At 42.7% G+C, this 18,840-nt stretch overlaps 1 protein-coding gene across 1 annotated transcript; it reads right to left on the bottom strand.

The window, feature by feature from the left end:
* Window positions 1-12,720: 12,720 nt before the first annotated feature.
* zgc:193505 (uncharacterized protein LOC559113 homolog) lies at window positions 12,721-14,594 on the bottom strand. The gene is made up of 3 exons (XM_060924826.1): window positions 14,466-14,594; window positions 13,706-13,927; window positions 12,721-13,349 (listed from the first exon to the last, which is right to left on the bottom strand). Exons 1-3 carry the CDS (start codon window positions 14,506-14,508, stop codon window positions 13,306-13,308), a joined length of 309 nt encoding a protein of 102 aa, XP_060780809.1. The 5' UTR covers window positions 14,509-14,594; the 3' UTR covers window positions 12,721-13,305.
* Window positions 14,595-18,840: the final 4,246 nt, after the last annotated feature.

Here is an 18,840-nt window from a genome sequence, read left to right as displayed (position 1 = left end):
GACAACCATTCACACTCACATTCACACCTACGGTCAATTTAGAGTCACCAGTTAACCTAACCTGCATGTCTTTGGACTGTGGGGGAAACCAGAGCACCCAGAGGAAACCCACGGGGAGAACATGCAAACTCCGCACAGAAAGGCCCTCGTCGGCCACGGGGCTCGAACCCGGACCTTCTTGTTGTGAGGCGACAGTGCTAACCACTACACCACTGTGCCACCCTACACAAAAGTTAATTTTAATAAAATCACCAATGTTGTTAGATTAGCCTGGTACATGTTCACGTGTAGCATATTGAGCCTAAATTTGTTTAATCAGTGACCGTTCTAGCTTGTGCGGCTCCCTGGGCGAACTCCCCGTTCTCGGCATAAGGTACCCAAAAAGACTCAAATGATTAAAAAGCCGTCTATATTATACTGATATTTTGTAAGTTAGCAACCAGCATTGGAAATTCCCTTTCCTGTGCTCAGGATTTTGTTAGTACAATCACAGAAAACCTTTATGATGTCACCTCAAAGTCATCAATCATGTGCTAATTAGGTTGTAATCATTGTGCTGCAGGCTATAGACATCATAATGAAACTGAAATTATAGCCAATAAGTCTGTCTGTCTGCTGCCATCCTCATAGCTGAGGGTCAGCGATCCAGGAAGCCATCAACTAACTTCCATGAATTCTCTTGGGTGATTATAGCACACCAGAGGGATCTAAACTGTCATCTGGTGGCGGGTACACACACACCTATGGGCAATTTAGAGTAGCCAATCGATCTAATCCACGTCTTTGGACTGTGAGAGGAAACCCACGCAGGCATGAGTAGAACATGCAAACTCCACCCAGAAAGGCCCCAGTTGGCCGCTGGGCTTGAACTCAGAACCTTCTTGCTGTGAGGTGGCAGTGCTAACTAACCACTGCACCACCATGCCGTCCATCCAGTAAGTACAGAAACGTATTGCTGCCACACCAGAAAAAAAAAGATCAGTCTTGCATAACGTGAAAATTTGTTACAACAATATATTTTTCATGTTATTATGCAAAATGTTTTACATTATAACATGACAATTTGTCTCGTCTTGTATTGTCTCGTCTCGTCTTCTTCCGCTTTATCTGGGACCAGGTCGCGGAGGCAGCAGTCTAAGCATGGAAGCCCAAACTTCCCTTTCCCCAGACACCTCGGCCAGCTCCTCGGGAAGAACACCGAGGCGTTCCCAGGCCAGCCGAGAGACATAGTCCCTCCAGCGTGTCCTGGGTCTTCCCCGGGGCCTCCTCCACAATTTGATTTGATGTTATAACATCCATCCATTATCCATAACTGCTTATCCTGTGCAGGGTCGTGGGCAAGCTGGAGCCTATCCCAGCTGACTATGGGCAAGAGGCGGGGTACACCCTGGACAAGTCACCAGGTCATTGCAGGGCTGACAAATCGAGAGACACAACCATTCACACTCTCATTCACACCTACGGTCAATCTAGAGCCACCAATTAGCCTAACCTGCATGCCTTTGGACTATGGGGGAAACCCACGCAGACACGGGGAGAACATGCAAACTCCACACAGAAAGGCCCCCGTTGGCCACTGGGCTCAAACTCAGAACCATCTTTCTGTGAGGCGACAGTGCTAACCACTACACCACCCCATGAAACCTTTCCCATTATAACATGATAAATTTAAACTCATGTTTGAATGAGGTGTGTGGAGAAGAAACTGGATAAAATGGCTCATTTACATGATTTAACCAAGTTCTAGTTCCTGCTTGGGTTGAATTGCAGTAAAGTTGGAAATATATTTTTATTGGGAAAAATATTCAATAACTTTACTGACCGGGAACTTTGGATACAATGTTACCAGTAGCATCCAGATACAAGGTCAGTGGGGTCGTCTTTCTGAGGTGTTGCACTACTACGCTTTCCTGTTTCAGTACACATACAGTATGTAAACCAAAGGGGTCAACTTGAATGTGCTGTATGTACCCAGGCATCTTGTGAAATCTGAAGTCACATTCCTTCATGATATTTTGAGTGAGGTACATCTCCATGAAAACATTAATTCTTTCCTTTTTTCCAAATCTCTGAATTAATCACATCACACACACACACATCACATTATCTCTAGCCGCTTTATCCTTCTACAGGGTCGCAGGCAAGCTGGAGCCTATCCCAGCTGACTACGGGCGAAAGGCGGGGTACACCCTGGACAAGTCGCCAGGTCATCACAGGGCTGACACATAGACAACCATTCACACTCACATTCACACCTACGGTCAATTTAGAGTCACCAGTTAACCTAACCTGCATGTCTTTGGACTGTGGGGGAAACCAGAGCACCCGGAGGAAACCCACGGGGAGAACATGCAAACTCCGCACAGAAAGGCCCTCGCCGGCCACGGGGCTCAAACCCGGACCTTCTTGTTGTGAGGCGACAGCGCTAACCACTACACCACCGTGCCGCCGCCATTTCTTTCTGTCCACTGTAATTGTGAACCTTTTTGATACCATTTGTCTACTTTCTCCATTGTTTTTTGTTTCTATTCTCAGGTTGGGCTCCATTCTGCAATGACATCTTCTGTTGTTTCTCTTCTTCCTCATTCTTATGAAAGTCTTCATCCATGTCTGCTTGCTCTACTTGAATTTCTCTCTGCAGTGACATCTTCTGTTGCTTATCTTTTTTCTCATTCTTCTGCAAGTCTTCAACTCTGCTTGCTCGACTTGAACTTCTCTCTGCAATGAGATCTTCTGTTGCTTATCTTCATCCTCATTCTTGTGCAAGTCATCTGTGTCTGCTTGCTCTTCTTGAACTTCCTTAGTCTGACAATCAGATATCTTTTGCCTGAGCTTCATTCATCTCTAACTGGGAGTTGGCCTAGTAGTTAGCGTGTCTGCCTCTCATTTGGAAGATCGTGAGTTCTACTCACAGTTGGGTCATACCAAAGACCATCATAAAAATGATACCTACTGCAATCTGGCAAGGCACGCTGCAATACAGATGCGAGTAGGGAGTCAAACTCTTGTAGTTACTAGAGGACCAGCCCTCCACTGTAACCCTAGTTGTATAGGCAAGAGGCCGAGGGCTATCAAAACAGAGATCGGTGCCGCACCTATACACCTTAAAGAGCTGGTTAGTACTGGGACAGGAGACTGCCTGGGAAGACCGGCTCCTGGTGTGAGAGGGACTTTGATTTGACTCCTTCATCTCTAATGACTTTTCCTGTTTGTTCATCAAATCCCTTGCCCCATTTCGATTTCTGGTCAATATGACCCACAGCCAATGACGTTTTTTCTTATGATCTTTACCATAAGGCTTATAGATAATGCAGACCAGATTTCTGAGGAATAACCTCAGAAATAAGATTTATTTCCCCATCATAGTCATTTTTCAGTAGACTGAAAAAGACTGAAATACTTCTGCAACTAATTGAATGTTGCTCCTGATTGGATAGTGACTCAGTCACCTCATGCATCCTTCATATGATTGGTGTAAAGGCAGTGGCCATAAGGCAGCAGTGCAGCAGCACATGCTTTATTAATAACCATATGAAAACTGAACAAAAATCAAATTCCCAGAACTTTTCTCGAACTAACTGTTGTCTTATAACCAACAGGAGACTGTTGAAGTGTGCTTAGATTTTGGTGACACTACAGTCAATAAAAGTGAAGTTATGGAGGTGAATGCTGGTGCTGTTAGTGTGAGAAGTGCTTCAGTAAAGTTTCACGTATTTGTTGCCCTTCGTTGTTGTTTTTATGAGTTAACATTGGTAGCAGAGGATGTTGGCAAACAGCTATAAAGTGCCACCTCTGTTTGATGAGAATACAGTAAGTCCTATGAAAGCTGGAAGAACAAAATCCAAATCTGGAAACTAGTTACTGAGTTGGAAAAAAAAAAAACAGGCCTTGGTGGTTGCCTAGTCACTAACAGGAAGAGCGAGGAATATAGTGCTGGAAATAGCCGCGGAGGATTTGAACAAAGATAATGGACTAACGATGCTTTTGCAGAAATTGAATACCGTGTATTTGAAAGAGGAAAAAGACCATCAGTATGATGCTTATACGGAGTTCAACAGCATCAAAAGAGAAAGTAATGTTTCGATGCTGGATTAAATCATTGACTTCGAGTGGATGTACAACAATGAGTAAGTTAAAAATGAAGCTTCCAGATGTTGTCTTAACCTTTAAACTACTTAATACAGCTGAACTTCGTGTTAAAGACAAACAGTTGGCGCTTACCGCTTGCTCAGACCTCACGTTCAGTAATACAAAATCAGCCCTGAAGAGAATTTTTGGGGATAATTTGCCACCAGAGAGGGCTAGTGAATCAAGTGATCCTGACTGCGCATACTACATATAATTTACTAGGAAATGAGATGCCAGATCAAGTTCTCAAAGTCCTGTGCCAGGGTTGAATCCATTAGACAAATATGGAAAAAGATTGCGTTGTGCTGTCTGTCAGAGCACTTACCATTGGGCAAAGGATTGCCCCCACAAAAATGAACAGGCAAAATTGACAGAGGATATTGACGACCTGACACAAGGTGTAGATGAGTGCCACATAACTTTGTTGTCAAAGGAATCATTGTCTGACACAGAGATCTTAATGGTGGAGGCTTTAGGATCAGCCGTCATTGACACAGCCTGCACCAGAAGTGTGTGTGTGTGTTGGGGGGGTGAATGGCTTGATCACTATGTCAGAGCGAGTTAGCCAAACTAGAGGCCAAAGACAGTGCAAAAGCATTTCAGTTTCGTGATGGCAGACTTGTCTATCTTACGAAGAGCGTGAAAATTCCAGCCGTGATAGGTCAAACTAAATGTCATATAGAAACTTAAGTTGTGCCAGTAGACATCCCCTTACTTTTAAGCAAAACATTACTGAAAAGAGCAGGTGCAGTGTTAGATATTGAGCGAGACAAAGCCACAATGTTTAAGCAGCCAGTGAAACTTGAGTTAACCTCTTCAGGCCACTACTGTGTGAACATAAGGGCTAGGGATAATTCCAAAGAGTGTGAGATCCCACAATGAGGAAGAAATTCTGACTGTGACTGAAAATATGACAACACAGGTGTGGCAGCGGGGGCGTGGTCAAGCGCCGGTCTGTGACAGGAGGGCGGAGTCAGGGAAGGTAAGTGGCAGAATCACTACACCTGAGAGCAATTAACCTGTTTGTGTGTCTTCCCAGTGACCGCGCCCTATATAAGGAGGGAGAGCAGAGAGCAAGGGAGCTCTCCCTGGAACCAGACGCCGAGTGTGTGTGTGTCTGTACACGTTAATCATATAGTTGTTAGACTGAAAAGTGTGACAATAAAACAGATCATCAACCTGAGCTCTGTCCTGCTGTCTTCTGTGCTCCACGTCCCAGGTTTCAGCACCACTGTAGCAGTTCTTATGTATGGGCAGAGCACAGAAGACGGCAGGACGGAGCTCAGGTTGATAATCTGTTTTATTGTCACACTTTTCAGTCTAACAACTATATGATTAATGTGTACAGACACACACACACACACTCGGTGTCTGGTTCCAGGGAGAGCTCCCCTGCTCTCTGCTCTCCCTCCTTATATAGGGCGCGGTCACTGGGAAGACACACAAACAGGTTAATTGCTCTCAGGTGTAGTGATTCTGCCACTTACCTTCCCTGACTCCGCCCTCCTGTCACAGACCGGCACTTGACCACGCCCCCACTGCCACAACAGGAAAAACAGAAGATTCTGTTAAAGTTACACAAACAATTCGGACATGCCTCTGTAGAGAAGTTGAAAAGACTACTAGACTGTGCAGGTAATCATGATGATGAATGCATCACAATTCTCAAAGACATTGTTAGCAACTGTGACACATGCATTAGAAACAACAGACCAAAGCCAAAGCCCGCTGTGGGTTTACCCATGGTTTCAATCTACAATGAGACAGTTGCTGTGGATTTGCATGAGCTGGAACCGGGGGTATGGTATCTCCATGCCATTGACCACTTTACACGCTTCAGTGCAGGGAGTATTGTGATGACCAAGAAACCCAAAGAGATTGTGAAGCATCTCATTCATTGCTGGATAAGTGTACATGGACTCCCACGTAGACTGTTCAGTGACAATGATGGTGAATTTAACAGCGAAGAAATGAGGGATATGGCTGAAAAATTCAACATTGAACTCAAGACCACTACAGTCTATAGTCCATGGAGCAATGGCCTTTTGGAAAGACATAACCAAACCCTCACTGAGATCTTGTTGAAAATAAAAAAGGACAGTGTAGTTGGGGAATGGCTCTAGATTGGGCCTTGATGGCAAAGAACTCAATGCACAATGTGTATGGCTACAGCCCATACCAACTTGTGTTTGGACAAAATCCAAATATGCCATCAGTCCTAACTGATCAGCCACCAGCCCTTGAAAACACTACATTAAATTCCTGGATAGCTCAGCATATCGCAACTTTACATGCTGCATGGCGAGCATTTACAGGGGCCGAATGCTCTGAAAGGATCCAGCGAGCCCTTTGTAAACAACTGCAGATGAACAACGACCAATACGAGACTGGGGACAAAGTCTACTACAAACGTGCTGATTGCACAGAGTGGAAAGGTCCAGGGGTGGTCATTGGCCAAGACGGTGTGGTAGTCTTTGTAAGGCACGGTGGCACCTATGTCCATGTACATCACACCAGGCTGAGAAAGGTTGATGCCCAACAAACAGTGCTGTAAGATTTGGAAACTCAGCAAGAGGTGACTGGAAAAACGATGTTACTGGACTCTGGGCTCAATTATCAAGACTACGACACAGAAAGTGTGGAAGAGATCGCTACACATGATAACTTACCGGACTCGGAAAACAACAATGGGGCCGCTCGACCTTCACATGACTATGGGCAGAATGTGTGTGCACAAACTGACACAATACAGACAGACACAGTCAAGTCAAGTTTATTTGTATAGCACTTTTAACAATAAACATTGTTGCAAAGCAGCTTTACAGAATTTGAACAACTTAAAATATGAGCTAATTTTATCCCTGATCTATCCCCAATGAGCAAGCCTGTGGCGATGGTGGCAAGGAAAAACTCCCTCAGGCAACATGAGGAAGAAACCTCGAGAGGAACCAGACTCAGAAGGGAACCCATCCTCATTTGGGCAACAACAGACAACATGACTATAACATTAACAGTTTTAACATAAAGTCAGTTTCGTTGATGTTATAAACTCATTGATGGAAACTTGAGTGCAAAACTGTTCATGACAACTGCAGTCCTAAAGTTAGCAAGTCAACTGTAGTCCTCAGCCATAAAAGCATTACTGTAAGAGTCCAGAGCGTCCTCCAGGTGTGACTTGCAACTGTCCACATGGAGCCGTCCTCCACAGGAGTGATGTGATGAGACTCCAACCAGACACAGGACACCAGGATGGATCAGACAGGTCTGAGGAGCAGAAGAGGTCAGCATCTCGATCTCAGGACCGACATGTAACTCAGAGGGGACACAGGTTGTTAGGTATGCCCAATGTCACCTGAATAAGTAGGAAAAGTATACATATTGCACTGAGTACAAGCAGGGACTCCGGCAACTAACTATGACAGCATAACTAAAAGGGGAGAGCCAGAGGGTAACACAGGCATGAGGGAGCCCCGGGACATAAAGCAGCAGCCACTACACCGTCAACAAACTCAAGTGAGCAAGCGAGTGGGGGACTGACAGCATCCATACATCCCAGTTTACCAAAACACTATGTCTGAGGACCCTCCAGATCTACACCTTTACCTCATAAACACCATTAACAAAAGGCTTGACAACTCAAAGGTTTGAGGCTAAAAGCTGGACAAGTAGTGACATATACAGACAGAGAATGTGGACAAACACTAATGGGAAAGATTCTAGGTCATGCAGGAAAGGCCACTGGGACAGAAACTGGTACAATGTGCAGTACAGTGGACCTGAGGAAATTGCTGGTTCTACAGGGTCAGTTAATCTGAGTCAAATGGACAATGTTTAAATGGTTCCAGTTGAGCATGCTGGCTTATGTGGGGAAAGTCATAAAGATGACATTCTTCTGATTGATGATGATGTCTTTGATCCTGCTAAGCAAGCTGAGTTATGTAACTGGAAAAAGAATGATGTCTTTGAAGAAGTGAGAGATGAAGGTCAGAAATGCATCTCCACATGGTGGGTGTGTACACTTAAGGAGACCCCTGATGGTGTTACAACTAAAGCTAGACTAGTTGCCAGAGGCTTCGAAGAAAAACACATTCAGGAGCTACCAAAAGACTACCCAACATGTGCCTCAGAGTCTCTAAGAATGATCATGACTGTTATATGTCAAAAGAAATGGCAACTGAATTCTATGGACATTAAAGCAACCTTTTTACAAGGGAAAGAATTAACTCAAAATATCTACATTCATCCACCACCAGAGGCTCAGAGCCAAGGAATTCTGTGGAGACTGAAGAAGTGTGTTTACGGACTAGCAGATGCTTCTCTTTATTTATACAATAAAGTGAAAGACACTATGCATCACTTCGGAGCTATCATGTCACAAGTTGATCCAGCAGTCTTCTACTGCCTGGATGACTCCTGTCATGTAATGGGAGTCCTCAGTTGCCATGTGGATGACTTTACCTGGGGGGGTTCAGAAATGTTCTCCACAATAGTCATACCATGCTTGAAAGCAGCTTTCCAAGTAGGACGGGAAGAACATAACACCTTCAGCTACATTGGAATGGAGTTTCATTCTTTGAATGATATGATACAGGTACAACAGAGTATGTATATAAAGAATCTGGACCCCATTCCAATGAACCTGGCTAGAGCTACTGATCGAGATGCTCCTCTAACAGACAAAGAAATTGACATGCTGAAATCAAAGATTGGCCAAATACTATGGGTGGCAAGACAAACACGGCCTGATGTAATGTGTGATGTATCCATCTTGGCATCCAGTACGAAACATACTACTGTTCAGACTCTGGACTTTGCAAACAAACTGATCAGGAAACTCAAATCTGAAGAGGTGACCTTGAAGTTCCAGCACTTGGGAAAAGACAGCTCCCGTAAAGCTAGTAGTGTTCAGTGATTCTTCAATGGGCAACCTTCCAAATGGTGGTACCCAGGGTGGGCATCTAATCATGCTCATAGGAGAGAATGAAAGATTCTCACCTATATGCTGGCAATCAAGAAGAATCAGAAGGGTTGTTAGAAGCACTTTGGCAGGAGAGACACTGGCCCTTGCAGACGGCATTGATAATGCAATATTCTTTGTGACACTGTACTCAGAACTTACTGTAGGTGACTGCAAACACAAAAGTGTACCTATTGTATGTGTAACTGACAATCACTCACTGCTTGATGCTGTCGAATCTACCAAACCAGTCACCAAGAAGAAACTAAGGTGGGGTTTACACTAGACCGTATCAGCGGATCATCAGATTAACGTTTTTAAAACGATTAGCGTGCACACAGCAACGCCAATACACGATTCGCGTGCACACAGCAACGCCAATACACGGATACGCTCGGCTCCGCAGGCATCCTGCGCTCCAAATCACTCCGCCCTGAACAGCGAGTGCCCTCTGGAGGGTGCGCACTCCGGCCCTGCGCAGCTCACAGAGCGCGCGAGTGAAGCGCACAAGCAGTGATTCGGGACTGAGCCGCTGTGTGTGAGATCCCAGTGCATGTCGGGCATGCGCGTCACTTACCACTTGCAAGTGGAAGGATGGCAAGCCTAAAGACAATCATAACTACACAATGGGCAGTATTTGCATCAGTATTTGCAGTATTTTCATACTTTTATACTCTTTAATGAAAGGTGATACAAGGCGGAAGTCCGCGCCGTTTTTCAGCAGTCGCGTCACATGACCAACGCCAGCGAATCAGGAAGGTGGATGTCACAGTGACGTTGTCCAATGACGACGCCAGCTAGAGCTCAGCACAGCGTATCCTCAATGTTTACACAGCACCGGACCAGACACGATCTGGATTGAATACGTGGACCCTGGCGGATTCCCGTTTCCCGGCGTTTTAATGTAAACGGACAGTGCATCCGCGAAGAAAACGAGACAGATATGGTCTAATGTAAACTTGGCCTACATCTCAAAATCAGCAATAATCAACGAGCTCATTCAATCTGGAACCATCCAACACATCATGTGGTCAGCGACTAAAGAACAGCTTGCTGACTGCTCGACAAAGAAAGGAACATCAGCACTCATCCTGCTGAAGGCTGTCAGTGAAGGTGTATGGCACCTTAAAGAATAAGTGGACAGAACAACAAATCAAAGGGACTCTTGTAATATTAAAGCAACACTTAGATTTAAAGTTTTGTTTATTCAACAGTTCATTCAATTAAGGAACTGTTTTCTTTTCTTTAAAAGAAAAGGGGGAGTTCGTTAAGTGTTACTGCGCATGTGTAGTGTGGGGGGGGTCGGTTGTATGGAGGTGAATGCTGGCGCTGTAAGTGTGAGAAGTGCTTCAGTAAAGTTTCATGTATTTGTTACCCTTCGTTGTTGTCTTTATGAGTTAACATTCACCTCCTTGGCCTGGGGAAGGGCTGGAAAAAGTGCCCTAAACATAGCCTACTTCATCTCATCCTGGCCTGCTTATTGCAGCAGGTGGGGATCCTAACAATGCATCCTGGATACACCCATGCAGTCAGCATTGGCATCTTATCGACTATGTTATAGTCAGAAAAAGAGATTGGCAAGATGTTAGAGTGATGATGACCATGTGCAGTGCAGACTGCTGAACAGATCATAGACTCAACTTCTCGAAGCTCAACATGCGCATCCAACCCAGGCATTGTCCATAGGGGAAACCAGCAAATAAGTGACTGAATGTCAGTAACCTGGAACAGCACTCTGTGCGTCAGAACCTCAGTAAGGACCCTGACAGCAAGCTAAGCCAACTCAACCTTAGTGCAAATGGAGCAGAAAAGAACTGGGCAGCTCTCAGTGATGTGGTCTACAACACTGCACTCACTCATCTGGCCCAAAGCACACAAACATCAAGACTGGTTCAATGACAATGATGAAAGTGTTCAGAAGCTGCTGGATGAAAAGCATGAAGCACATAGAGCCTCTCAGCAAGACAACACATTTGCCTCCAAGAAAGCAGCCTACTACAAGTACTGGATAAAAGCGACTCCTCCAATGCTTTCCTAGTCACAGAGTCAAGCAAGGTTTTGTGCTTGTGCCCACCCTGTTCAGCATGATGTTTTCAGCTATGCTGTCAGGTGCCTTCTGCGATAATGTTGAAACCAGTATCAAGATCAGGTTCAGGACTGATGGCCAACTCTTCAACCTGTGGAAGCTCCAGGCCAAGACCAAGGTGAAAGAGGCCTCAGTGGGCGACTTCCTGTTCACAGACAACTGCACACTCAATACTGCCACAGAGGCCCAGATGTAGCAGAGCATGAACTGCTTTTCTACTGCCTATAACAACTTCGGCCTCACAATCGGTACAAAGATGACAGACGTCTTGCACCAACCCGCACCTCAGAAGCCTTACATGGAACCAGCTATCACTGTCAAAGGGGGAAACCCTGAAAGCTGTTGACAAGTTTATGCACCTTGGTAGCACACTTTCCAAATCTGTGAACATAAATGACAAGGTTGACACGCGCATCGCCAAGGCAAGCTCTGCATTTGGACAGCTACGTGAATCAATATGGGACAGAAGAGGCATTAGGCTGACCACAAAGCTGAAGTTGTACAAGGCAGTTGTGCTGCCAACACTACTGTACACCTGTGAGAAATGAACAGTTTATGAGTGCCATGCCAGAAACCTAAATCTTTTTCACATGAACTGCCTGAGAAAGCTGCTGAAGCTCGCCTGGTAGCACAAAGTTCCAGACATAGAGGTCCTTTCTCAAGCTGATCTGCCTAGCATCCATACCTTACTGAGGAGAACCCAAGTCAGGTGGGCAGGCCACCTTGTACGCATGTCAGACACATGCCTCCCAAAGAGATTGTTCTATGGTGAACTGGCAGAAGGGGCAGAAAAAGTGCTTCTAGGACACACTCAAAGCCTCTCTGAAGAACTTTGATATTAACCCTGACTCCTGGGAAACAGCAGTGCAAGACCGCCCTGCCTGGTAAAGCTATATCAGCAAAGGTGCTACCTCATACGTGCAAAATAGGACTGCGGAAGCATAAAGAAAAGATGAGCTGCACAAATCCAGAGCCAACTCCCTGCCCTTCACACCAGTGGCCCACCTGTGGCCGATGTATGGCAGGGCCTTTCAAGCCCACATTGGACTGATCAGCCACAGCCAGATACACTGCATCCAGTCTTCTTCCAAGTGATGTCCTTGGTCATTGTCGACAGTGACGGACGAACAACATAACATGAAACCAAATTATCACATTATAACACGATATTAAATTACCATGTTATAACATGAAAAAATATTGTTATAATGTGAAAAATATAATGTTATAACAAACTTTTCATGTTATTATATGATACTGATTTTTTTTTCTTTTTTCTGGTGTGGCAGCAATACGCTTCTGTAAATAAGCTAGTTGGGCAGAAAACAGAATATTGTGCAACAGCATAGCAAGCAACATGAGCTAACAAACATGTTATACTAGCTGTACTTCTGAGTGCGAGACCAGGAAGTAACCTGCCTAGCTCACAAACTAGAATCAGTGCGCTCACTTCGACATAGTTAACTGACTCACACAGTGATGTATGCCACTATGTCTATATCATTAAAAGCCAATGTTTCACTGCATTCATTAAACCAAACACCCATAGTGAGGTTTCTCACAATACAACTGTCAACCATTCATTAACAGTTTTCTTTATTCAAATTATTTTACTTCCATATTTGAACAAAAGAGACTTAAAAACACGTTTATAGAACTAAGCTCTGAGTGGGGCTTTGCATCAAGGGCACAAGTTTAAAAAAACAAATACAAATAACTTACATTATTTCTAAATTCATCAGTAGGCTGTTTTAATTCTAAAACATAAAATATGGGTGTAAAAACAAGCTTAGTATAGATCTAATGTCAGAAATTGATACCTTATAGTAATAATACACATTTGTCAGTTTTAATTTTGACATATTTATACAATATTGAGTATAAAAACATTATTTATATAAATCCACCAAACACTTTTAATCATATATGGACATGTAGAGCTACTTGATATTTGTTGATTGATAAAATAGTAATAGGCTGATTAGTTGCTTGTTCATTTATCATGCCTTCATATCCACAATAACTTTTTCCTGTTGTATTTGTTCTGTCCAGCTCCATTCAGAAGAAAAGCAAAGATTCAGTAATTGCAGTGACAGTTTCGGTGATATTTTGAAACATTCCTGGCTCCTTCAGTTTACAAACCAGCAAGCGCATCCACTGCCGAGTTGAAATCCTGACCTGGAAAGTAAAATATTACATATATATTATTGTGTAGCTCTTCATTAGCAACGTCCACAAGTTTTTATCTAGACTTACTCCCAGTATCATGTAGCATGTGAAGCATTTCTTCTACTGAGCTGGGTTCTTAAACACAGCAAAGAACCTCAGGCCAAAAACATGTCTTCATTTTAAGATCAAGATCCTTTTAAGTTATTCATTTATATTCCTTCCTTGTTTTCAATGATTAAAAATGTTAAAATCAGTGCTAAATAAATATTTACCTTTGTATAGTCTAACTAGAAGGATTAAGAACCATGCTGTTGCTTCAAAATAATGTATTTTTTATTATTATTAAAGGAATTAAGACAGCGTACTTTCACCACCTCCTTCTGCACCTCCTCCTACTTCTGCTTCTCCTGGGTTCATCTCGTTCTCGGGTGTTGAGAACAGGCCTCCAAACAGTCCTTTCTTCTCTTTTTTATTCGAGTCTCCTGCTGAGGGAAAAAGGCCTCCAATACCTCCTGAGCCGCTTGGTTTATTTTTGTTGTCTTCCCCTCCACCAAGCATGGATTTCAGCTTAGTTTTGGCAGCCGTAGCTGGGGTAGGAAAGCAAAGAACATGATTATGTTAGGCTTTAAATAATTCAATGCAATGAACCTAAAAGTAAAGATTGACAACAGCAATGTCTGTAGTCTGATGAGTTTATATTGCCTTGATTAATGAACGTTTTAGAAAAGCAAAAAGTTGATTTTAAAAAATATAATTATTATTTGAGAGGATAAAATTTAAAAAAGTCAAACTAAACTTGCAAGTGGTAATTTACTTGACAGTATGTGGAATACTAGAGGTTCAAGATTTTTTCTGGTTAGAGTATCTCAGCCTTATACAACCCCCCCCCCAAAAAAAAAAAAAATTTAATGGGGGCATCATGGCTCAGGTGGATAAGGCACCATACCATAAATCCGGGGACCCGGGTTCGATTCTGACCCGAGGTCATTTCCCTCTCTCTCTCCCGCTCATTTCCTGTCTCTACACTGTCCTATCCAATAAAGGTGAAAAAAGCCCCCCAAAAAATCTTTTAAAAAAAACCCAAATTAACAAACAAAAAATAAATGTACAGCTAAATCCACTCACCTGCTTTGTCAACTACAGCATCTACAAAGAAACTTTTAGACATGTTCACAGGAATGAAGTCCCAGCAGCAGAATGAATGTGTTTCCCAGTGTGTATCAGTTTGTGTGAGAAAAAGAGATTCCAGATTAGGGTGGTTGCTTACGAAGACGGCGTACTTAAATTTGCTTACACCCTGAAACTAAAAGTCTATTGGCTGATTCTCTGAGTGTGGAATGGAAACAGGAGGGAAGATGTGATCAGGCTAGACTGGTTTCACTGGTTTGCCACTTGGCTTACTCTCAAACTATTTAATGTGCTCTTTCTTTAAAAACAAGTTTGGGTACTTAAAAACAAACCATTAACTTTGATTCTGAACTTTCTAAATCACCGGTGGACATGAGGATATCTTTAACCTCAGAAAGTCCAATAATCTGTAAATCTATGAATCAAGGAGGATATAGCATGATAAAATTATTTACTGTTTGCAAACACTAGACATTGCCAAAAAAAAGTAGCCATTTTGCTATTCAACTTGAGATGCTAACCAGATTTGTTAGGTTACTTAGAAAAACAACTGACCCTAAACACTAGCAAACTAGCTAACATGTAGCCAACTACCTAACATTAAAACCACTAGCTAGGTTCACTAGCAAACAAGATAACATTAAAACCAGTTCCCAGGGTTACTAGCAAACTAGCTAACATGGATACAAATAATCAGGTTCACTAGTTAGCAAGTCAGTTTATTTGTATGGCGCTTTTAATAACAGACATTGTCTCAAAGCAGCTTTACAGAAGAATAAAGACTTTAAATGTATGAACTAATTTTATCCCTAATAATTTTTTTTTAAATCTCTGATAAGCAAGCCTGAGATGACGATGGTAAGGGAAAAACTCCCTCAGATGACATGAGGACGAAACCTTGAGAGGAACCAGACTCAAAAGGGAACCCATCCTCATCTGGGTGATAACAGATAGCGTGATTATTAATAGTTCACTTCTATAACTGTGTCCTGTATAGTCACAAAGTGTAATTGTGTAACCAGGAAATTCATTATAGTTTTAGCATGAAGTCTATTTAGTAAGCTAACATATTAAAAACATTAAAAACAGTTGCCAGGGTCACTGGAAAACTAGTTAACAATGATACCAATAGCCAAGTTCACTGGCAATGTATCTAAGATTAAAACCTGGAGCCAGTTCACTAGCAAAGTATATAATCAGTAGCAATAAAATCAGTAGCCAGGTTTACTGGCTAGCTAACATTAGGCAAATTGTTCATATTGTGCTATAAAACCAGCATTCAGGTTTGTTATGAAGCTAACCAATATTAGTCTTATATTATATTTTGGAGGCTACAGTGTGATCGAGGGAGAACAGGAAACATTCCTGATTTCCACTTAACTACAATTAGCCTTAAAAATCAGTAGTTATATGGATATACGTTTTAGAGCTTAAATTGGATTTATTCCTTAACATCTGTAGTCTGTTAATGCTGTTGGATTTAAATCCATAGATTTGCCAAACTATTCTTTTATTTTATTAATCTGAGCTTTGTAAGTCTGAGGCCACAGGTAGCTCTCAAAAACATCAGCACGAGCCCTGGGCGTTGCTCCAGGTTTGTTTATGTTTTGCTGCACATGGGTTTGGCTGTGCGCTGTATGGGTGGAGGATTTCTCACTCCGCTGGAATGTGATGATTATCCTATTCATGTTAAAATGGTGACGGCACGGTGGTGTAGTGGTTAGCGCCGTCGCCTCACAGCAAGAAGGTCCGGGTTCGAGCCCCGTGGCCGGCGAGGGCCTTTCTGTGCAGAGTTTGCATGTTCTCCCCGTGTCCGCATGGGTTTCCTCCGGGTGCTCCGGTTTCCCCCACAGTCCAAAGACATGCAGGTTAGGTTAACTGGTGACTCTAAATTGACCGTAGGTGTGAATGGTTGTCTGTGTCTCAGCCCTGTGATGACCTGGCGACTTGTCCAGGGTGTACCCTGCCTTTCGCCCGTAGTCAGCTGGGATAGGCTCCAGCTTGCCTGCGACCCTGTAGAACAGGATAAAGCAGCTAGAGATAATGAGATGAGAGATGTTAAAATGGCATCACAGAAAGTAAAATGGATGATACTCAGTTTTGACTATAACTGTCTTCTTTACGGTGTCCTTTTACAAACAGACATCAGCTGCTTTAAACAGGTTCGATCACTTCCTTTTTTCTTTTGTCTCCATAAGCATTTCCACACCTTCACAAGACTCACTGGTCATCCCACAGGAAAAATCTAAAACACATCCTCCATTATTTTCATAGTTTCTCCCAGAGAGCAATATGATCAAATAAGAGCGAGACATCTGCTCAAGTCCCCATAAATCTCACATCTCCTCCTGAGTTTCAGTAGAGATCTCAGCAAAGTCGTATACTTTACTCTGACCTGCCAAGTTAATTATAAGTCAAATTTATTCAAATTTGCTACCAAGCATTCACTCTCCAGTCAATTAAACAGGAAAACCTGTACACCTGGTCTTTTATGCAGTTCAGTCCAATCATGTGGTGCAGCATGATGCATAAAATCATACAGGTCAAGAGCTTCAATGTTCATCAGAAAGAAGAAAAACTGATCTCTGTGACTTTGAGCATGACTCATGACATGGTTGTTGGTATCAGAAGGGTTGGTTTGAGTATTTCATAAACTACTGATCTCCTAGGATTTAGACATTTTGTCTTTCGACAGAACTGGGGGGAAAAACCAACCACTGTAAGCATGTACTAGTGCATCTCAAAAAATTAGAATATTGTGAAAAAGTTCAATATTTTCCATCAGTTATTTAAGAAAGTGAAAATGTTATATATTATATAGACTCAGTACACAAACTAAAATGTTTCAAGCATTTTTCTATTTTAATTTTAATCAGTATGGCATACAGTACAAAAACAAAAAAAACTCATCTCAAAATATTAGAATATTTCATTTCGAGTTTGAGTAAAACAGTATGAACACAGTGTATCTCTCGGTCTAGTTCAGTACACACAACCACAATCATGGGGAAGACTGCTGACTTGACTGTTGTCAAGTCAGGGTAAGCCACAAAAGGGCATTGCTGAAAAGGGTGGCTGGAAAAGGTGCACAAGCAACAAGGATGGCCACAGTCTTGAGAGGATTGTCAAGAAAAGTTGATTCAAGAACATGGGAGAGCTTCACAAGGAGTGGACTGAGGCTGGTGTCAGTGTATCAAGACCCATCACGAACAGACATCTTCAAGAAAGGGGATACAACTTTCGCATTCCTAATATCAAGCTACTCCTGAGCCAGAGACAATGTCAGAAGTGTCTTATCTGGGCTAAGGAGAGAAAGAAATGGACTGTTGCTCAGTGGTCCAAAGTCCTCTTTTCAGATGAAAGTACATTTTGCATTTAATTTGGAAATCACAGTTCTAGAGTCTGGAGGAAGAGTGGAGAGGCACAGAATCCAAGGTGTTTGAAGCCCAGTGTGAAGTTTCCACAGTCTGTGGTGATTTGGGGTGCCATGTCATCTGCTGGTGTCGGTCCACTGTATTTTATCAAGTCCAAAGTCAACACAGCCATCTACCAGGAGATTTTAGAGCACTTCATGCTTCCATCTGCTGACGAGCTTTTTGGAGATGCTGATTTCCTTTTCCAGCAGGACTTAGCACCTACCCACAGTGCCAAAACTACTACCAAATGGTTTGCTGACCATGATATTACTGTGTTTGATTGGCCAGCCAACTTGCCTGACCTGAACCCCATAGAGAATCTATGGGGTATTGTCAAGAGGAAGATGAGAAACACCCGACCCAAAAATACAGACACGCTGAAGGCCACTATCAAAGCAACCTGGGCTTCAATAACACCTCAGCAGTGTCACAGACTGATCACCTCCATGCCACATGCTCTTATGCAGAAATATAGAAAATTCAAAAGGGTTCACAAACTTTCAAGCACCACTGTATAAGCCATAATCATCAAAATTAAAACAAAAAAGGCTTTAAATATTTCACTTTACATGTAATGAATATAGAATACATGAAAGTGTACCTTTTTGAATTAAATTATGAAAAAAGCAACTTTTTCATGGTATTCTAATTTTTTGAGATGCACTAGTATATATTGTTTGCTGAAAAAGAAAAAAAAGATTTTGCACAGCCCTGCACATTGTGCGATGTTTTTTGTTATGATGATTACGATAATGATGGCGTAAGGCATCCTCAGGGCAGAGTGTCTGTTCTCGACTTCTGTACATTCACATCATGCCTGCTCCTCACACTTTTATTGAATCGAGGTGTTACTCTGTCTGTTGTTGAGAATGAGGAGTGACGACAGTCAATTTGGGTGTAACTGTGATGTGCTATCACTTGATTGCTTGCGTGTATAAGAACGTACATTGGTTTAG

The sequence above is a fragment of the Neoarius graeffei genome, chromosome 7, assembly GCF_027579695.1.
Source record: "Neoarius graeffei isolate fNeoGra1 chromosome 7, fNeoGra1.pri, whole genome shotgun sequence".
In the NCBI taxonomy this organism is placed as follows: Eukaryota; Metazoa; Chordata; class Actinopteri; order Siluriformes; family Ariidae; genus Neoarius; species Neoarius graeffei.
This window is presented reverse-complemented; position numbering and strand designations above follow the sequence as displayed.